At 38.7% G+C, this 15,617-nt stretch overlaps 1 protein-coding gene across 4 annotated transcripts in view; it reads left to right on the top strand.

The window, feature by feature from the left end:
- SIRT5 (sirtuin 5) overlaps positions 1 to 15,617 on the top strand; it is a 29,656-nt gene that overhangs the window by 8,387 nt on the left and 5,652 nt on the right. For all 4 annotated transcript variants that reach the window (XM_036237020.1, XM_016123264.2, XM_016123265.2 and 1 more), the window contains exons 3-8: positions 1,326 to 1,459; positions 3,584 to 3,809; positions 6,450 to 6,537; positions 7,294 to 7,347; positions 8,707 to 8,830; positions 10,466 to 10,581. In XM_036237020.1, coding sequence (XP_036092913.1) covers positions 1,326 to 1,459; positions 3,584 to 3,809; positions 6,450 to 6,537; positions 7,294 to 7,347; positions 8,707 to 8,830; positions 10,466 to 10,581 — 742 coding nt within the window. The remainder of the gene's footprint in view (positions 1 to 1,325; positions 1,460 to 3,583; positions 3,810 to 6,449; positions 6,538 to 7,293; positions 7,348 to 8,706; positions 8,831 to 10,465; positions 10,582 to 15,617) is intronic.

Genomic DNA, 15,617 nt, shown 5'->3' with positions numbered 1-15,617 from the left:
ATGAGGACATTTGTTTGAGAGGCAAACTCTACCTAGTGATCCACATAAAGTACTTGGCACAAAGCCTGGGGTGTAGTGAGCTCTCAATGATGGCTGCTGCCCATCCCTGTTGGTCTGAGATCTGGGGGAGGGTGCCTGGAGGTGCGGAACAAGCCTTTGACCTGGAGGATTAGCCATGGTCTGTAGCCACAATTATCTGCTGCCATGTTATCCTTTGTGTTCAATTCCCTTCTGTTACCTCAGGTGTCTTGTGATGTCTTGCTGAAAGATCTAACTCTTATTTGAGCTGTAAAGGAGAAAGTCAAGTGTCCAGGTTTGGGGCAGAGCACTTTTTCACAGTTGAGGGGCCCTTGTTCTTACCTTTGATAGTGATGCTGAGCAAAGCTGAAATTAGCAAGATCCCCAAAGGGAAAAGAACTTGGGGAGGTAAGGAAGACTTTGGGGTCCAGGGGACCTGAGATCAGTCCACACGCACTCACATGGGCACAGTCACATGCATGCGCACACACAGTCTTGGTTTTACTTTTATGAAGGAAGATGTATTCCCATTCATTAGCCTCTTTTAATCTTTATAACAGCCTTGCTCTAGTAGACATTATTGTACATATCAAAAAGCTAAGGGAACCCAGGATAGCGGAGGGTTGGTGGTTCTCAAAAGATCACATGGATGGTTGGAGGTAGAGCTGAGATTCAGTCAGGGCTGTGTGCCTGAAGGCCCAGCTTCTTTTTTCAAGGTGCTATATGCTCACATATGAGGTGCATGGATGGTGTCTTAATGGTATGAGAATGATTTTTGTTTGGGTATCTTAAAGTATAGTTTTACAGAGGTCAAATTTCAAGATATGGGTCTGCCCTGCTTTTTGAAAGTTTGCACTGTACCATAATTTTGCTATCATGAAAAACCTACATTAATATCTGTTTTCACTAACTGAAAGAAATCAAAAGAGGACTTTTGCTTTTACAAAAAAAAAAAAAAAAGGTGAACAACAATAGCGTTCAGCATTCATTGTGCAATGAGTTACAGAGACAGTGCACACCCCAACAGCAAGGTGGCCCCATCAAGCCCCTCCTCTGGACTTTACACTCAGCATCTCAGCTTCTAGCACCATAGCTTTGAACTGTGTCTGTGAGCATTGGTACTTTATGTCCATTTATTTTGTGTATCCATTAGTAAGATGCATCCTAAGGTAGTTGCTCCTTCATTTTATGCAAGATTTCATAGGAATGCTCTGCTTTCAGATAACGGGGGAGACCTATATAGACAATTAATATGGGATATAAATATCCAAATGGTGCACTGGATTGATATTTTATTTTCTCTTTAGATATGGCCAATTTTCGGAAGATTTTTGCAAAAGCCAAGCACATAGTCGTCATTTCCGGGGCTGGCATTAGTGCTGAAAGTGGGCTTCCAACCTTCAGAGGAGCTGGAGGTTATTGGAGAAAGTGGCAATCTCAGGTCAGTAGTGTTTCCAGAGCATAAAGAGGCTCTTCTGAATTAAGCCAAAACAGAGTTTGACTCAGAACCTATACTCATGCCTGGAACCCAGAGAACAAAGTTTTGAAATTAACTACGACTCGTTTGTCCTGTTTACTGTGGCATCAACATAATGTCTATATGATTAAGCTCTGTGATTTAAGCATAGCAGTCAACTTGCCTTACTTTCTAGGCATGTATAGATAGCATTTATTCAGATAACAATTAGATTTCTTCTAGTAAATAAAGGGGAATCAGAAAACCTTGGTTACTATAATTCATTACTTTACTATAGATAGTAAAATTCAGCATTACACATTTTTATAGTTATTTTGAACTTTTCATATCAAAACCAAAGTTGAATTATTAAAGACTTAGGGCTTAATGTTCAAAACTTTATATGAAGGCCGTTAAAATATAAGTTCTACAGGGACATGATTTTTTTTAAAAACTCAGTTTTTACCCATCAACAGATTATTGGATAAAGAAGTTATGGTTCATATATACAGTGGAATATTGCTCAGCCATAAAAAAATAAAATCCTGCCATTTGCAACGACATGGATGGAGCTAGAGGTTATTATGCTGAGTGAAATAAGTCAGAGAAAGATAAATGCCATACGATTTCACTTATATGCAGAGCGTAAGGAACCAAAAGAACAAACTAATCAAAAACAAACTCACAAATACAGAGGACAATATGGTGAGGGCCAGAGAGGAGGAAGGTTTGGAGGGCTGGGAGAATGGAGTGAAGGGTTAAAGAAGTGCAAATTAGTTGGTAGATGGTCACAGGGATGGAGAGCACGGCATAGGGAATGCAGTTAGCGTTAATGCAATGGCTAGGTGGAGAGCCAGAGGAGAGAGAGAGCAATCAGGTGGATCATTTCATAAACATGGATCATTTCATAAACTATATAAATGTCTAACCAGTGTACTGTATACTTGAAAATAATAATTTAAAAAAATGGGTTTAAAAGGTGAAGGAAGAGAGAGGAAAGAACAGAGGACCATTGGGATCCCCAAAAAAAGAGGAGCCACAGAGAGCAGTCCCTGAAATAAAGAAGCAGGGGGTGGGGGCCTTAACAGGTGTCAGGAGGAGCTTTGAGAGGAATGGGCAGTCATTTCATAGCGTCTCATAGTTTGTAGAGAAGCAAAGAAGTCAATACGTGTGACTCCAGCAGTGTTCCAAGACGTATATCCAAGTTGATGTGCCACCTGTGAGCTGCAGGGCAAAAAGGAAGGAAGTATAGGGTCACCGTGGATAATCCACAGCATAGATGATCCACTCTCCAAATGAAGGCTGACATTACTACCAGGTAGAAAGAGACCTTTACAGTAAAACAAAATGCATAATACCACCATTGCCACAATCAAGGTATGGAATATTTTGGTCATTGCCAGAGGTTTTCTTGTACCCTTTCCCCATCAGCTTACAGCCTTAGATGACTACTGCTCTGCTTTCTGTTCACAACAGATGAGATTTATCTTTCCTAGAAGAAGAATCATACTTTAAAAAACCTATTTTTACATATTTTGTTAATATAATACATATAATGTTTTATATATGTAGTGGTATGTTGTGTAACTATAATGACAATTTTAAAAACTTGTTTTTTATGGCCATTATACTTCAGTTGGGCGTTTTGCATTTCACTTCTTTTTCCTGGACAAATGATATTGGCTTTATATATATTTTGGAGCTCCATGAAAAAGGAGAGTCAGTCTAAATTCCCTTCCTACATATTGCTTTACTTCGTTTTCAAAATAACGTAATTGAGTGGTAAATGAGACAGATTGTGTTTTCCCTGCCTCATAATTGGGGAAATTAAAACCAATTTCTCCAAGGTGCCTGTTAGTTCCAGAATGGGGACAGAGACTGGTGCCCAGGCCCCTGTCGTGTAAGTGCCACACTGCATGAACCTATAGGAGATGTATTCCAGCTTGCACCCTCCCAAGGCTACTTGTCTCTGTTTTAGATTAGAAGGGACCTTCCAGTGTTTCCCAGGGTTAGCTGTCCCTGCAAGTTTCCACGCCTGACAGCTGCCTGTGCTCTGGAGCATTAGCGCTTCTTCCCCTCCCTGACTCCTACCTTCTCTTTTACCCCTAGAACCTGGCCACTCCTGAAGCCTTTGCTCAAAACCCATCCCGGGTGTGGGAATTCTACCACTACCGGCGGGAACTCATGCAGAGTGCGGAGCCGAACCCGGGGCATCTTGCTATCGCTGAGTGTGAGGCCCGGTTGCAGGAGCAGGGCCGCAGGGTCACGGTCATCACCCAAAACATCGATGAGTTGCACCGCAAGGCTGGCACCAAGAACCTTCTGGAAATTCATGGTGAGGACCCTTCCCTTCCCAACCTCACATGGGAAGGGAACAAGACATCTTGCCATTTCCCACCTGGATCCACTAAATCAGAATCTACATTTTGACAAGACACCCAGGTATCTGGTGTGCACATGACACTGGAGAAGTGCTGGTCTGCACAGCTGCATGCACTCCCCTCCTTGGGGAGTTCTGTTGAGGGCGGTTGTGTTCCAAGACAATTGCTCCACTGGGCTGAAGGGAACTGGGAGGTGTGTCATTGAACAGTTGTGGCTTTAGCAGGATCTGGTGCCGGAGGACCTTGGCATTCCTGGGGGCATCTTTTTACTTTCCCTTTGTCCCCCAGTTAGCACTCTCCACTGAGGCTGTGCTTCTGCTAAACCCTGGAGCCTTTAGGGAGCTGTCAGCTCAGTGACTTTCACTATATCAAGGCCACTAAGTTTGTGACACATGTGGATTTTGTCTTGAGTCCCTTTGGCTTTCCTTCTCTGCCCTGATGACACCCTCCTTTTCCTTCATCTTAATCATTTCCCCTCTTTGCTCTCACCAAAATCTAATTCGTTCACGCAAGAGTATAAATGGGCATGCAAGGATTTCTTCCCAAGAACATTTGCATTTAAAAGTCTACAAAACTTTGATCCCAAGGAATGCATTTCTAAGCATGGAATTTCCGGAAACAGTGACCCAATGGGGAATGTTGCTTGTGTGTATCTGCAGTGAAGTTGCCCATTTTTGCCTAGGCTTACGGTCACCCTGATAATGAAAGCTGAGCACCGTTCACTTGGATCCCATCTCTCTTTTGTGTCCCAGCAGTGGTCAGCCACCCACTAACCAAGTGTCTTTTTGGCATCTTCTTCTGTTGGGTCTGGGACTCTTTCTTCATGGCGCTTCTCATTTCTCTGCAGCATCAGAATGTAGGCTGTCGCTTACCATGTATAAAATGGGGATAACATCTATCTTATAGAGTTCTTTTAAGGATCGAATAGGTTATATAGGTATATTTGTTGGGATTTTTTTTTTTTTTGATTGCAAGAGATGAGAACTCTCTTCTGATTTAAGTAAAAATAAAAGAAAGCCCTTTCTTTCATCAGTGAAGATGTCATCAGTTTTAAGATGCATCATGTTTTTAATGTGATACTTAGAAAGAAAATAACTTAAAACTATGATATTTTATTGTCCCTAAGAATTGTTATTTTATACTTAGAGGAAGGGCTTGTTAAAGCATACTTAGATATAGATTTTTAGAAATTATATCACTCCCATACACATAAAAACAAAATATGAGTGAAATAAAGTGTTTAAGATATTTCTCACTATCTAAACAAGACATGAGTGATATAAAGTGGTTAAGATATTTTTTCTAAATCATTTCTGGATGACCCTGAGGCATCGATAACTACATTCTCCCCACAGTTTCATGTTCTGTGCCAGCAAAGGGATTGGGGATGCAGCTCTTCCTAAAAGGGTGCCCGTCTGTGAGCTCTCTGGTTCTTTTCCAAGCTGCTGACACACATTCTGCAAGTTCGATATTGGGCCTTTCTTGATCTTACCAAAAGGTGTCGACAGAAAGGTTCTAAGTAATAACTAGGACTCATTTTCTTTCTCCAATGGCCCTTAAATGGTTTGCCAGCAGAAATATACAGGGACTGCCTTTGTCCAGTCAGGACGCCAAAAATAACAACCAAGTCATCAAACGTTTCAGTCATTGGTGTTATCCTTCAATAAGTCTGTGCAAGTGCTGGCTGTGACAACCACATCACATCCATCATGTGGCTAGTAATAATTGTAGGACACATCTGAATTTCAGAGATGCTAACATGGAACAAAGTGGCCATACTAAAACTGTGCCGGCGAAGGTAGCATCTGGTGACTCCAGGCTCACTCTAGCTTAGCTGTCTCCTCAGGACATGAACTTATAGATGGCCTTGCTTGGGTCATATACCTCCTCTTTGACCAAACACTACCGCTAGAGGAATAGGGTATTATGATTGGATCAGTCTATAACTTGTGTCCAGGCTTGTATTTTGAGATGTCATTGACAGCTCCATAAGCTCATAGAGGAGAGTTGGTTCCTCAAAGAAGTTACACTGGACAGAGTGGAGCAATATGTGTCCACTACAGTGTGTGACATGCTCAGCACAACACTGGGCACATGTGAATATTTAGTGAGTCGTGGTCATTGTTATTGGTTTAGCTCAATAAATGGTTGCTAGTTTTAACAATTATTTTCTTCATTTATTAGTTGATTATTTAATCATTGAGCTGGTTTTAGATAAAAGATTCACGCTTTCTTAAGTTGAAATTAAGATTTTGTAAAACACATCCCAAGCTACTGAACTTTTATCAATCATGCCCTTCGGTTTAGGTTGGCTTCATCTACCCTGTCAGCCAGTTCAGTTCCTTCTGAACATCATTCTAAGGCAATCTGAGAGCCCCTTAGTCATGTAGTAAGTTATTTCATCTATCCCTCTTTTCTCCAGATTATAAAGTCCAGGAGGACAGATGTTCTTGGCTTGTTCAGTAGTACTGCATGCCTTTACATTTCTTGTGATACCTAGGGAAGGCCAATTTGCTAAAGTGAACGTGGAGACATAGAGACAGTTGCTCTTGATTATACTCTCTCTGGTCTTGCTTAACTTGTGTTTTTTTCAGGTAGCATATTTAAAACTCGATGTACTTCTTGTGGAGCTGTGGCTGAGAATCACAAGAGTCCAATTTGTCCAGCTTTATCAGGAAAAGGGTAATTATGTTGCACTACAGAATAAGTATATGTTGTTTTTTCTTTTAAATTGAACATAAATACCAAGAAATTGAACATTAATCTAAGATTCCTGTAGATATTTATTAGAAATAAGACTAGATACATTATACCCTATGATGAAAGAAATATTTTGCTCACAATTTACAATGTTAAGTGAAAACCTCAGGATCTCACTCTATACAGTATAATCCCAACTTTTTAAATACACACACACACACACACACACACACAGTCCCCATGTTGATGTATCTGTGTATCAGTGATTATCAGGAGTGGTGGGAGTATGGGTAATTTTGATTTTTTCTTTATATCTTTTTGAATTTTCCAACATTTCTGTGATAAATGTATACTGTTATTATAATTTGGGAAGGAAATAAAGAGCAGACTCAGAATATTGAGAAAAATTCTATTTGACCATTTTAAATTAGTATACAAGTAATAATGTCATATCATTGCCAAAGATTCAAATTATAATATACACAATGCAAATCATGAAACTCCCCCTTAGCACATCCAGCTGTTCCACCCCTACCCCACATATAAATTTCCTCTCTTGACCTAGAACCGTGGGTAATTGTTTAGTGTCCATCCTTCAAGGACCCTTCTTAGTCAGCATGTATTAATTAGGAATTTTGTACCATATCCTGCCAGGCAAATATGAAAACTCATGGGGTTTATTTCTTGTTCTTTAATTTTACCAATGACATTCTCTCTTTCTTATATTGTTCGCATCAGTGCTCCAGGACCTGAAATAGAAGATGCCAAAATCCCAGTTGAGAAACTTCCCCGGTGGGTAAAAACTTTGATCTGTATTTGGTCTTCCAGATTACAAAAAAAAAATTAGCAACCGAAATTTAAGTTCATTTGGTGAGATGCTTCTTAAATATACAAATGTAAAAGACAGCCCTGACCTATATGGCCAAGGGCGAAAGGACAAACGATGAACCAAACCAGGGTTAAGGGAACTGACACTTTTTGGTTTGTGTTATGGCAGGACAATTTGAAGTCTGGAAAGTTTCTGAAGCTGTTATGCTACAGATGCTTATTCAGTGTAAGGCATAGAGGCTGGAGTCCTGTAATTGGGTAATAAATATTAGTTATTATCATCTTCATCTTCCTCCTCATCATCAGTATTATTAATCCAGGGTTATGGAAACAGGAAAAGGACTTATAAAGATGAAATTATAGGACTAAACATAATTTTTGTAGATTAAAAAATAAGAAACTTTAGAAAGATTTTTATATCAAATTTCCAAGACCAGATATTAAAAGAGTACCTCCAAAAGTGTTTCATAGAGCAGTAGATCCATGGCATTACTTGAAAAAATGTCATGTGCTCAAATAACACTAGACCCAACAAAGTCGAAGTATGTTTACTTTTCTCAGAGCATTTCATATGCTGAAACACATTGTTACTCTCTTAAAAGTGGTTATAATATGTTAATATTTTACTGGTTTATTTAACCACAGAACCCTTTTTTATTTTTCTTAGTAAGAATTTTCATTACTAAAATGCTTAAGTTTCAATCTGAAAGAACTGGGAATCCTGGAGGGTCCTGAGTAGGACATTAATATGATGAAAATGATGCTTGGGGAAGGTTATTACAGGAGCTACATATGAGAAAACTAAAGGATAGTAGGGAGTGAACAATGAGAGAATTTTAGTAATCGACACTGGAGAACTTGGCTATAGACAGGGCGAGAAGGAAGTGAATCTCAGAGAAAATGAAGGGGGGTCATTGATGAAATTAGGGAAAGATTGGGCTGTTGGAGGCAAATGTGAATCCAGTGTTCCTCTCAGATCTGGGTAATTGTGAGCACAATCACACTCATGAGTATGATGAAGTAACTAGGAAAGAAAAATAGAAGGAGAAGGTCAAACGCATTCGTCACAAATTAACTATGTATCCAGACAAAATAAAAACTTTATAAGGCACTTAATGTATTTCATATTCAGGACAAGCTCATATAGGCTGGGATGGCAGGGATGGGGATAAGAAGGAGGATCAGGGGTGATCTATTTGGACAGATTGGATTTGGGACAGCCCCTGCCTGGTCTTCCTCTGATCCCCTGGGCAGGCCTTCTGGTACGGCAAGGCAGGGCAGGGCTTGGGTTAAAGCTTGGGTTAAGGATAATATTCTTAACAGGTGTGAAGAGGCAGGGTGCGGAGGCCTGCTGCGACCTCATGTGGTGTGGTTCGGAGAAAACCTGGATCCTGCCATTCTGGAGTTGGTTGACAGAGAGCTGGCCCTCTGTGACTTATGTCTAGTGGTAGGTCACACCCTTCTCCGATCCTGGGGACTTTCTGAAACACCAGGACTGGGGTAGAGTTTGCTGTTGTTCCCTCTCTCCTTTTCCCTTACCCCTTCTCTTAAGATATGTTTTGAGGGATCTTGTGGTGTCCTATAGAAAACCCAAGAAACAATAAATAAGAATTGATCTTAAAAATATGAAACTGTGCCAAACCACATTTTGGGCTTCTCAAAGCCTTTTCTCCCACCCCACCCCACCCCACCCCTGTCATAAAATGGGCATGTTATTGGTTCTGATTTTTAAAATAATACATACTCATTATTAAATTTAATTGAGAAAATAAAAAAAGAAAAAATTATAAATCACTCATAATTCTGCCATCCTGAAATAGTCAGTGTTAGCATTTTGATATGTTTTCTTCTAGACTAGGGATGAGCAGACTGTGGCCTATGGACCAAATCTGGCCTGCCACCTGTTTTTGTAAATAAAGTTTTACTGGAATATAGCCATGTGTCTTCTGTGTACAGACCATGGCTGCTTTCACACTGTAATGGCAGAGCTGAATGTTTGTGACAGAGACCATATGGCCTGCAAAGGCTAAAGAAAAAAAGTACTATCTAGCCTTTCACAGAAAAATTTTGCCCACCCCTGGTCTAGACCTCTTCTTATGCAAATGTACACATCTTGATTAAACATAAGAAAATGGGTTTTTACTATATGTTCTGTTGTGAAACTACATTATTCACATAGCAGTTCACTTCGCATATTCCATGTCAGTACATCCGAATGCACATCATCTTTTAATTGGCTGCTGTGGTGTTCTACTGTATGGATATAAAATGATATATTTAACTTATCCTCTATTGTTGGGAATTTAAGCTTTTCCTAATTTTGATATTTGAAACAATGCTACAGTGAATAGCCTCAGCCATAAATAACTCTTAGCATGCTCTTCAAATTATTTCCTTAGGACAAATTTCCTAGTGGAATTAATTAGACAAAGAGTAGACATATTTTAAATTTTTCTTAACATGTCTTTAAAAGTAGAGTCCCTTTCTCGTGTGTATATTTGTTCATTCAGTGTTTGCTGTGCTTCCCAAAGTTGAATATAGTGTCAGTGTTCAAGACAGATGACTAAGTGAGAAGAGCTGACTTGTAAGATACATTCTGATCATGCCATTCTTCTGAAGAACATATATTTATAGGGAAAAACTTGAAAGAGTATACATCAAGATGTGAACAGTGGTTATCTTGGGGTAGCAAGATTATGAAAGATGTGTATGTTTTTTCTTTGAATTATCTAACTTAAAAAAAAAAGGAAGGGGGGACATGGATTATTTGCATCACCGTAAAGAGCAGAAACACAAATAAAACTAAACCCCAAAAGGTGATGATTGAGTCATTCATTTCTTTGCTACTCTCTCCATTTGCACAGCTCTCCTTTTTACAGCACATCTTGAATTCCAGTGATGCCTCCCGACTTCCCATTTGTCCCTTAAACACTCTCCATATCCCATCCAGTTTGGCTTTCCTCACACTTGCCACCACAAACCTGCCTGAGTTTAAGTGAGGTTTTCTGAAAAAAAAAAAAAAAAAATGCTTCTTCTCAGCATAGCATGGTCATGTGTCCATATCCTTCTGTTTGCTTTGCAGGTGGGAACGTCCTCTGTGGTTTATCCTGCTGCCATGTTTGCGCCCCAGGTGTCGGCCAAGGGTGTGCCAGTGGCCGAATTTAACATGGAAACCACCCCAGCCACCAGCATATTCAGGTACAGGGATTATCAAGGCGGGAGATGGCAGTTATTGAGCAGGTTTGAACATGGTCATCTGAAGAGATTTTATATACTCTTCTAATTTTTAAAAGAGACACACAGTTTGTGTTTTATTTGGTCTGTAGTTTCTTTTATGGAAGAACAAATATCGTTAACTGTAGATTACGATGGCTTTGTCTTTTTACAGTGGTTTGCCATAGGACTTTTATTTTTTCACATTTTGAAGGCCGTTCTTTGATCCTCTAGACTTTACTTTCATTTTTAAGCTAGATTTAGTAATGGCATTTAGATGTGGGTAAGCAGAATGCTCAACAAGTGAACCCAGAAGAGCTTCATCTTCTGCTGCTGTCGTTGCAAGACTGGGCAAATTCCTTTTTGGTCTACTTTCCAAGAATATTTGTATTTGTGGCTATATTATGATACTGATCCTGATTCATGTTTGTATAGAAAGAGTAAATCATTGCAGTATGCATTTTAGTCTTATTTTAGGTTTCATTTTGTCTTTACCTTTGTTTTTCTTTCTTTTTTCACCTCCGCTTTTTTGTCTTTTTATTTAGTTTATATTATTGTCAGTCTTTTAATTCCTTTCTAGACTAAGGTAGAATATAATTAAAAAATATATTTTATATATGTAAATAAAACATAAAACACTTCACTAAAATTCTTGTTATTAACTTTAATCAGTGGTTTTTAACGACAGCTGCATATTTATAAAATACAAATGACTGGGTACCATCTATGAGATTCTACTATAATTGATCTGAGGTATATGTAGCCTGAGCATCATGACTTTTATGAGCTTCCTAAGTGATCTTAATGTGCAGCCAGGATGAGAACTTCTGTTTTAAGTCTTCACTGGGACAAAAAATGTGCCATAGACTGTGCAGAAACGCACTTCATTATGATCCTCTTCAGGTGATTAGCTGGCTGTTGTCCTAGCCTTCTCCAGTCCATAGTTCTTCATTTGTGTGCAAGTAGTGGGGACTAGGAAAGCATCCTTTTTAAAAAATTGTCCTCTCTGTAAAACTTACACTCTGAAAACTACAGAATGTTTCTGGAAAAAAAAAAAAAAAAGAATACCTAAACATGTGGAAGGATGTCCATGTTCATGGATTGGACAACTTAATATTATTAAAATGGCACTACTCCACAAATTAATTTGCAGAGTCACGCAGTCTCTATCAAAATTGTAGCTGGCTTCTTTGCTGAAATTGACAAGGTGCTCCTAAAATTCATATGAAAAACAAGAGACCCAGAATAGCCAAGTGAAAAGAAGAATGAAGTTAGAGAACTCAGACGTCCCGATTTCAAAACATACTATAAAGTTACAGAGTGGTACTGGCATAAGGATAGACATGTTACATCCGTGGAACAGCATTTATCACATTTGCGGTAAACTGATTTTTGGAAAGGTACAAAGACAAATCTGTGAAAGAAAGAATAGTCTTTTTAACAGGTGGTACTGGAACAGCTGGATAGCCACATGCAAAAGAGTAAAATTGGGCTCCATCACACCATATACAAAAAATAACTCAAATGGATCACAAACCTAAATATAAGGGCTAAAAATATAAAAATTTTTAAAAGAAAATATAGGAGTAAATCTTTGTGACTTCGAGTTAGTCAATGCCTCCTTCATGTGACATTGAAAGCACAGGTAAATAAGCAAAATGGATAAATTAGACTTCATCAGAATTAAAAACTTCTTTACTTCAATAGATACCATCAATAAAGTGAAAAAGACAACTCACGGAATAGGAAGAAATATTTGCATGTCTAATATTTGATAAAGGATTTGATATCCAGACTATATAAAAGAACTCTCACAACCCAATGAGAAAAAGCCAAATAATCCAATTAAAAAATGGGCCAAAGATTTAAATAGACATTTCCTCAGATATATATACATGGTCAATAAGCACACTGAAAAGATGCTGAATATCATTAATCGTTAGGGAAATTAATTAAAACCACAACAAGATGCTACTTAACATCCACTGGCATGGCCAGATAGCAGCCCCCCTCATCTGCGGGGCATGTTCCAGGATCCCCAGCGGATGCCTGAAACCACAGATAGCATTGAATCCTATGTATGTCATGTTTCTTTCCTATACATACATACCTATGGTAAAGTGTAATTTATAAGTTAGGCATAGTAAGAGATTAACAACAATAACTAATAAAATAGAACAATTGTAACAATACGCCATAATGAAAGTGATGTGAATGCGGTCTCTCTCAAAATATCTTATTGTATTGTACTCATTGTTCTTGTGATGATGTGAGATGGTACAACGCCAATGTGAGGAAATGAAGTGAGGTATTCAGAATGGCATGCAGTTTAAAACTTAAAAATTGTTTATTTCTGGAATTTTCCATTTAATATTTTTGGATTGTGGTCGACTGCAGGTAACCAAAAGGGTAGAAAGTGAAACTGTGGGATGTGAAGCCAATGGACAAGGGGAGGACTACTATAATTTTTTAAATGGAAAATAAGTGTCGCTAAAGAAATTGGACCCCTCATATATTGCAGATGGGGAGGTACAATGGTGAAGCTGCTTTGAGCAACAGTCTGGCAGTCCCTCAAAAGGTTATATATAGAGTCAACATATAACCCAGCAATTCTACTCCTCGGTATATAGCCAAGAGAAATGAAAACATGTCTACACAAAAATGTGTATGTGATCGTTCACGATAATCAAAAGGCAGAAACAATCCAAATGTCCTTCAGCTGGTGAATGGATAAATAAATGTGGTATATGTACAAAGGAATATTATTAAGCCATAAAAAGAATGAAGTGCTGATACATGCTACAATATGGATGAGCCTTGAAAACAATATATCGAATGAAAGAAACCAGACACACAAGACCACATGTTGTATGGTTCCATTTATACAAAATATCTGGAATCAGCAAATCAATAGAGACCATAGCTAGATTACTGGTTGTCTAGGGTTGGGGTGGGGAGGAATGGGGAATGACTGCTAATGGGCACAGGTTTCATTTTTGGTGATAAAAATGTTCTGAAGTTGATTATGATGATGGTCATACAACTGTGAATATACTTTAAAAAACTCTTTTAATTATATTTTTTAAATGAATGGGTTGTACTTGAATTATATCTCAACAGAGCTCTGTTAAAAAATTAAATTGTCTTCTAAGTTGTCCACTGAAAACTAATTAGGCCTCTAATATGCATTGTGACACATATGTGTAGCATCTGGGCTAGTTAGCATCATTCAAAATGACATGAGAGCCATGTACTTGAAGACTCTTGTCTGCTTGAAAGAATATCAGAATATTCTTAAGAGTGAGTCAGGATAAACTTTCTGAGGGAGGAAATTGAAGAGTCTGCGGGGGACGGGGGTGGGCGGGGGGAAGCACGACTGACTGTATTACCTCACAAACACAGGGGACATGGAGCCAGGAACTGTTGTCCACCAAGTCCGTTTATTTAACAGGCACAGTAGAATATAAAGGCTAAAACTACAACTAGTTATTTGTAGCAGTTTTTCTTTGTGTTTTGGGAACTTGCCAGCCTTGCAAGACAAACAGAACAGAGAGTGTAAGGTGGTCAGGAGTGACTAACCACAGTGGCTGTTCCAGGGAGTGCATACACTTCCCCCGCAGGCTCTTTTGAGGAGTGTACTCTACTCAGATACTGCTTCAGCCAAAGCAGATAACTGCACTCGGACCCCTTCAGAAATGAGCTACATCCCAATTTTATTATTCTCATGTGGTTTATTTTTGGTCATTTGCTCTCCAGTTTATCTCTTATAAGTATAAAGAATTTTTAGAAGTCATTATTATAGAAAGTTAAGAAAATGCAGATAGAGGAAAAGAAGAAAATAAAATTTAAGTGTTTCCATAACCCAAGATAAGAATTAGCCTCTACCTCTCATGCCCTGGACTGGCTAGCAGGTTTTGGGTATCCTTTGTGTATGTCTTCTTGTGAAAGGAAATTGAACTTGGTAGTTTTCTCTGCAAGTTAAGAAAAGATTCTTAGTTTATAATGGTATCGATTCATAAGTTGGGCCTCCTAAAACATCAGACCTGCTTCAGCTGCTACTGTTCTTCAACAAAGATTCTCCAGCTTCACGTCCTGAAAACTTGCACTGTCTCTGTTCAGACAAACAAGCTACTTGCTAGTTAGAAACTTTGATCAAATATGACAAGTTACACATCTGCCAGCACCAACCACAAGAACAACCATCTGTTGGCTTCTTTGGGGAGCTGAGGCTGTCTGTACCACTAAGTGGGAATTTTCCCAGATAAGTATACCTGACCAGTGAAGCCAGCAGTGCTTTTATCTGAAGTCATCAAAACTGACATCTAGAAGAGACTTGGGTGGTCATTTCATCCTATGCAGTTTTTCAAATGCCAAACCAAGCCTAGATCCATTGAGTGGCTTGTTTAAACCTACAATGGCAGAAATTGCTCTTCCATCTCATGTATAACAGATTTTGGTTGAAATTTACTCTCAGTCAGAGGCCAGCAAACTACTGCCTATAGGCCAAAGTCACTCACCATCTGTATTTATAAATAGAGTTTTATTGAAACTCAACCAAGACCACAAGTTTGTATATTGTCTACATTACTTTTGTATGACAACAGAATTGAGTGGTTGCAACAGAGATTGGCATTCAAAGCCTAATATATTTACTCTCCGAGCCTTTACAGAAAAAAGAAATTGCCAACCCCTGCTCTAGGTTAATGAGAAAAATGAAAATTAGAATAATATTTTCTTTTACCTTATTTTCTTTATTACCTAAGTAGGTAGCCAGAATGCTGCCTACATTTTAAACTTGAATCTCACAAGACTGCTTAGACCTTGCACAAGTTCTTTTGATTTTTTGCCCCAATTCTAATTTAGAGACAGTCATAGAATTTGCCTCTGCTGAAAATGTTAATATTTTCAAGGTATTAGTTAGTTCCGGTTTTGTTTTTGTCATTTCCCCCATCCCCAATAGTTGTCTTGAATGATTTCTGATAAACTACTACTGTTAGAGTAGACAGTAGACATTTTTGGTT

Source organism: Rousettus aegyptiacus, unplaced genomic scaffold, assembly GCF_014176215.1.
Source record: "Rousettus aegyptiacus isolate mRouAeg1 unplaced genomic scaffold, mRouAeg1.p scaffold_m13_p_1, whole genome shotgun sequence".
Taxonomy (NCBI): domain Eukaryota; kingdom Metazoa; phylum Chordata; class Mammalia; order Chiroptera; family Pteropodidae; genus Rousettus; species Rousettus aegyptiacus.
The sequence above is the reverse complement of the archived record's forward strand: the minus strand, read 5'-3'. Positions and strand labels throughout refer to the sequence as shown.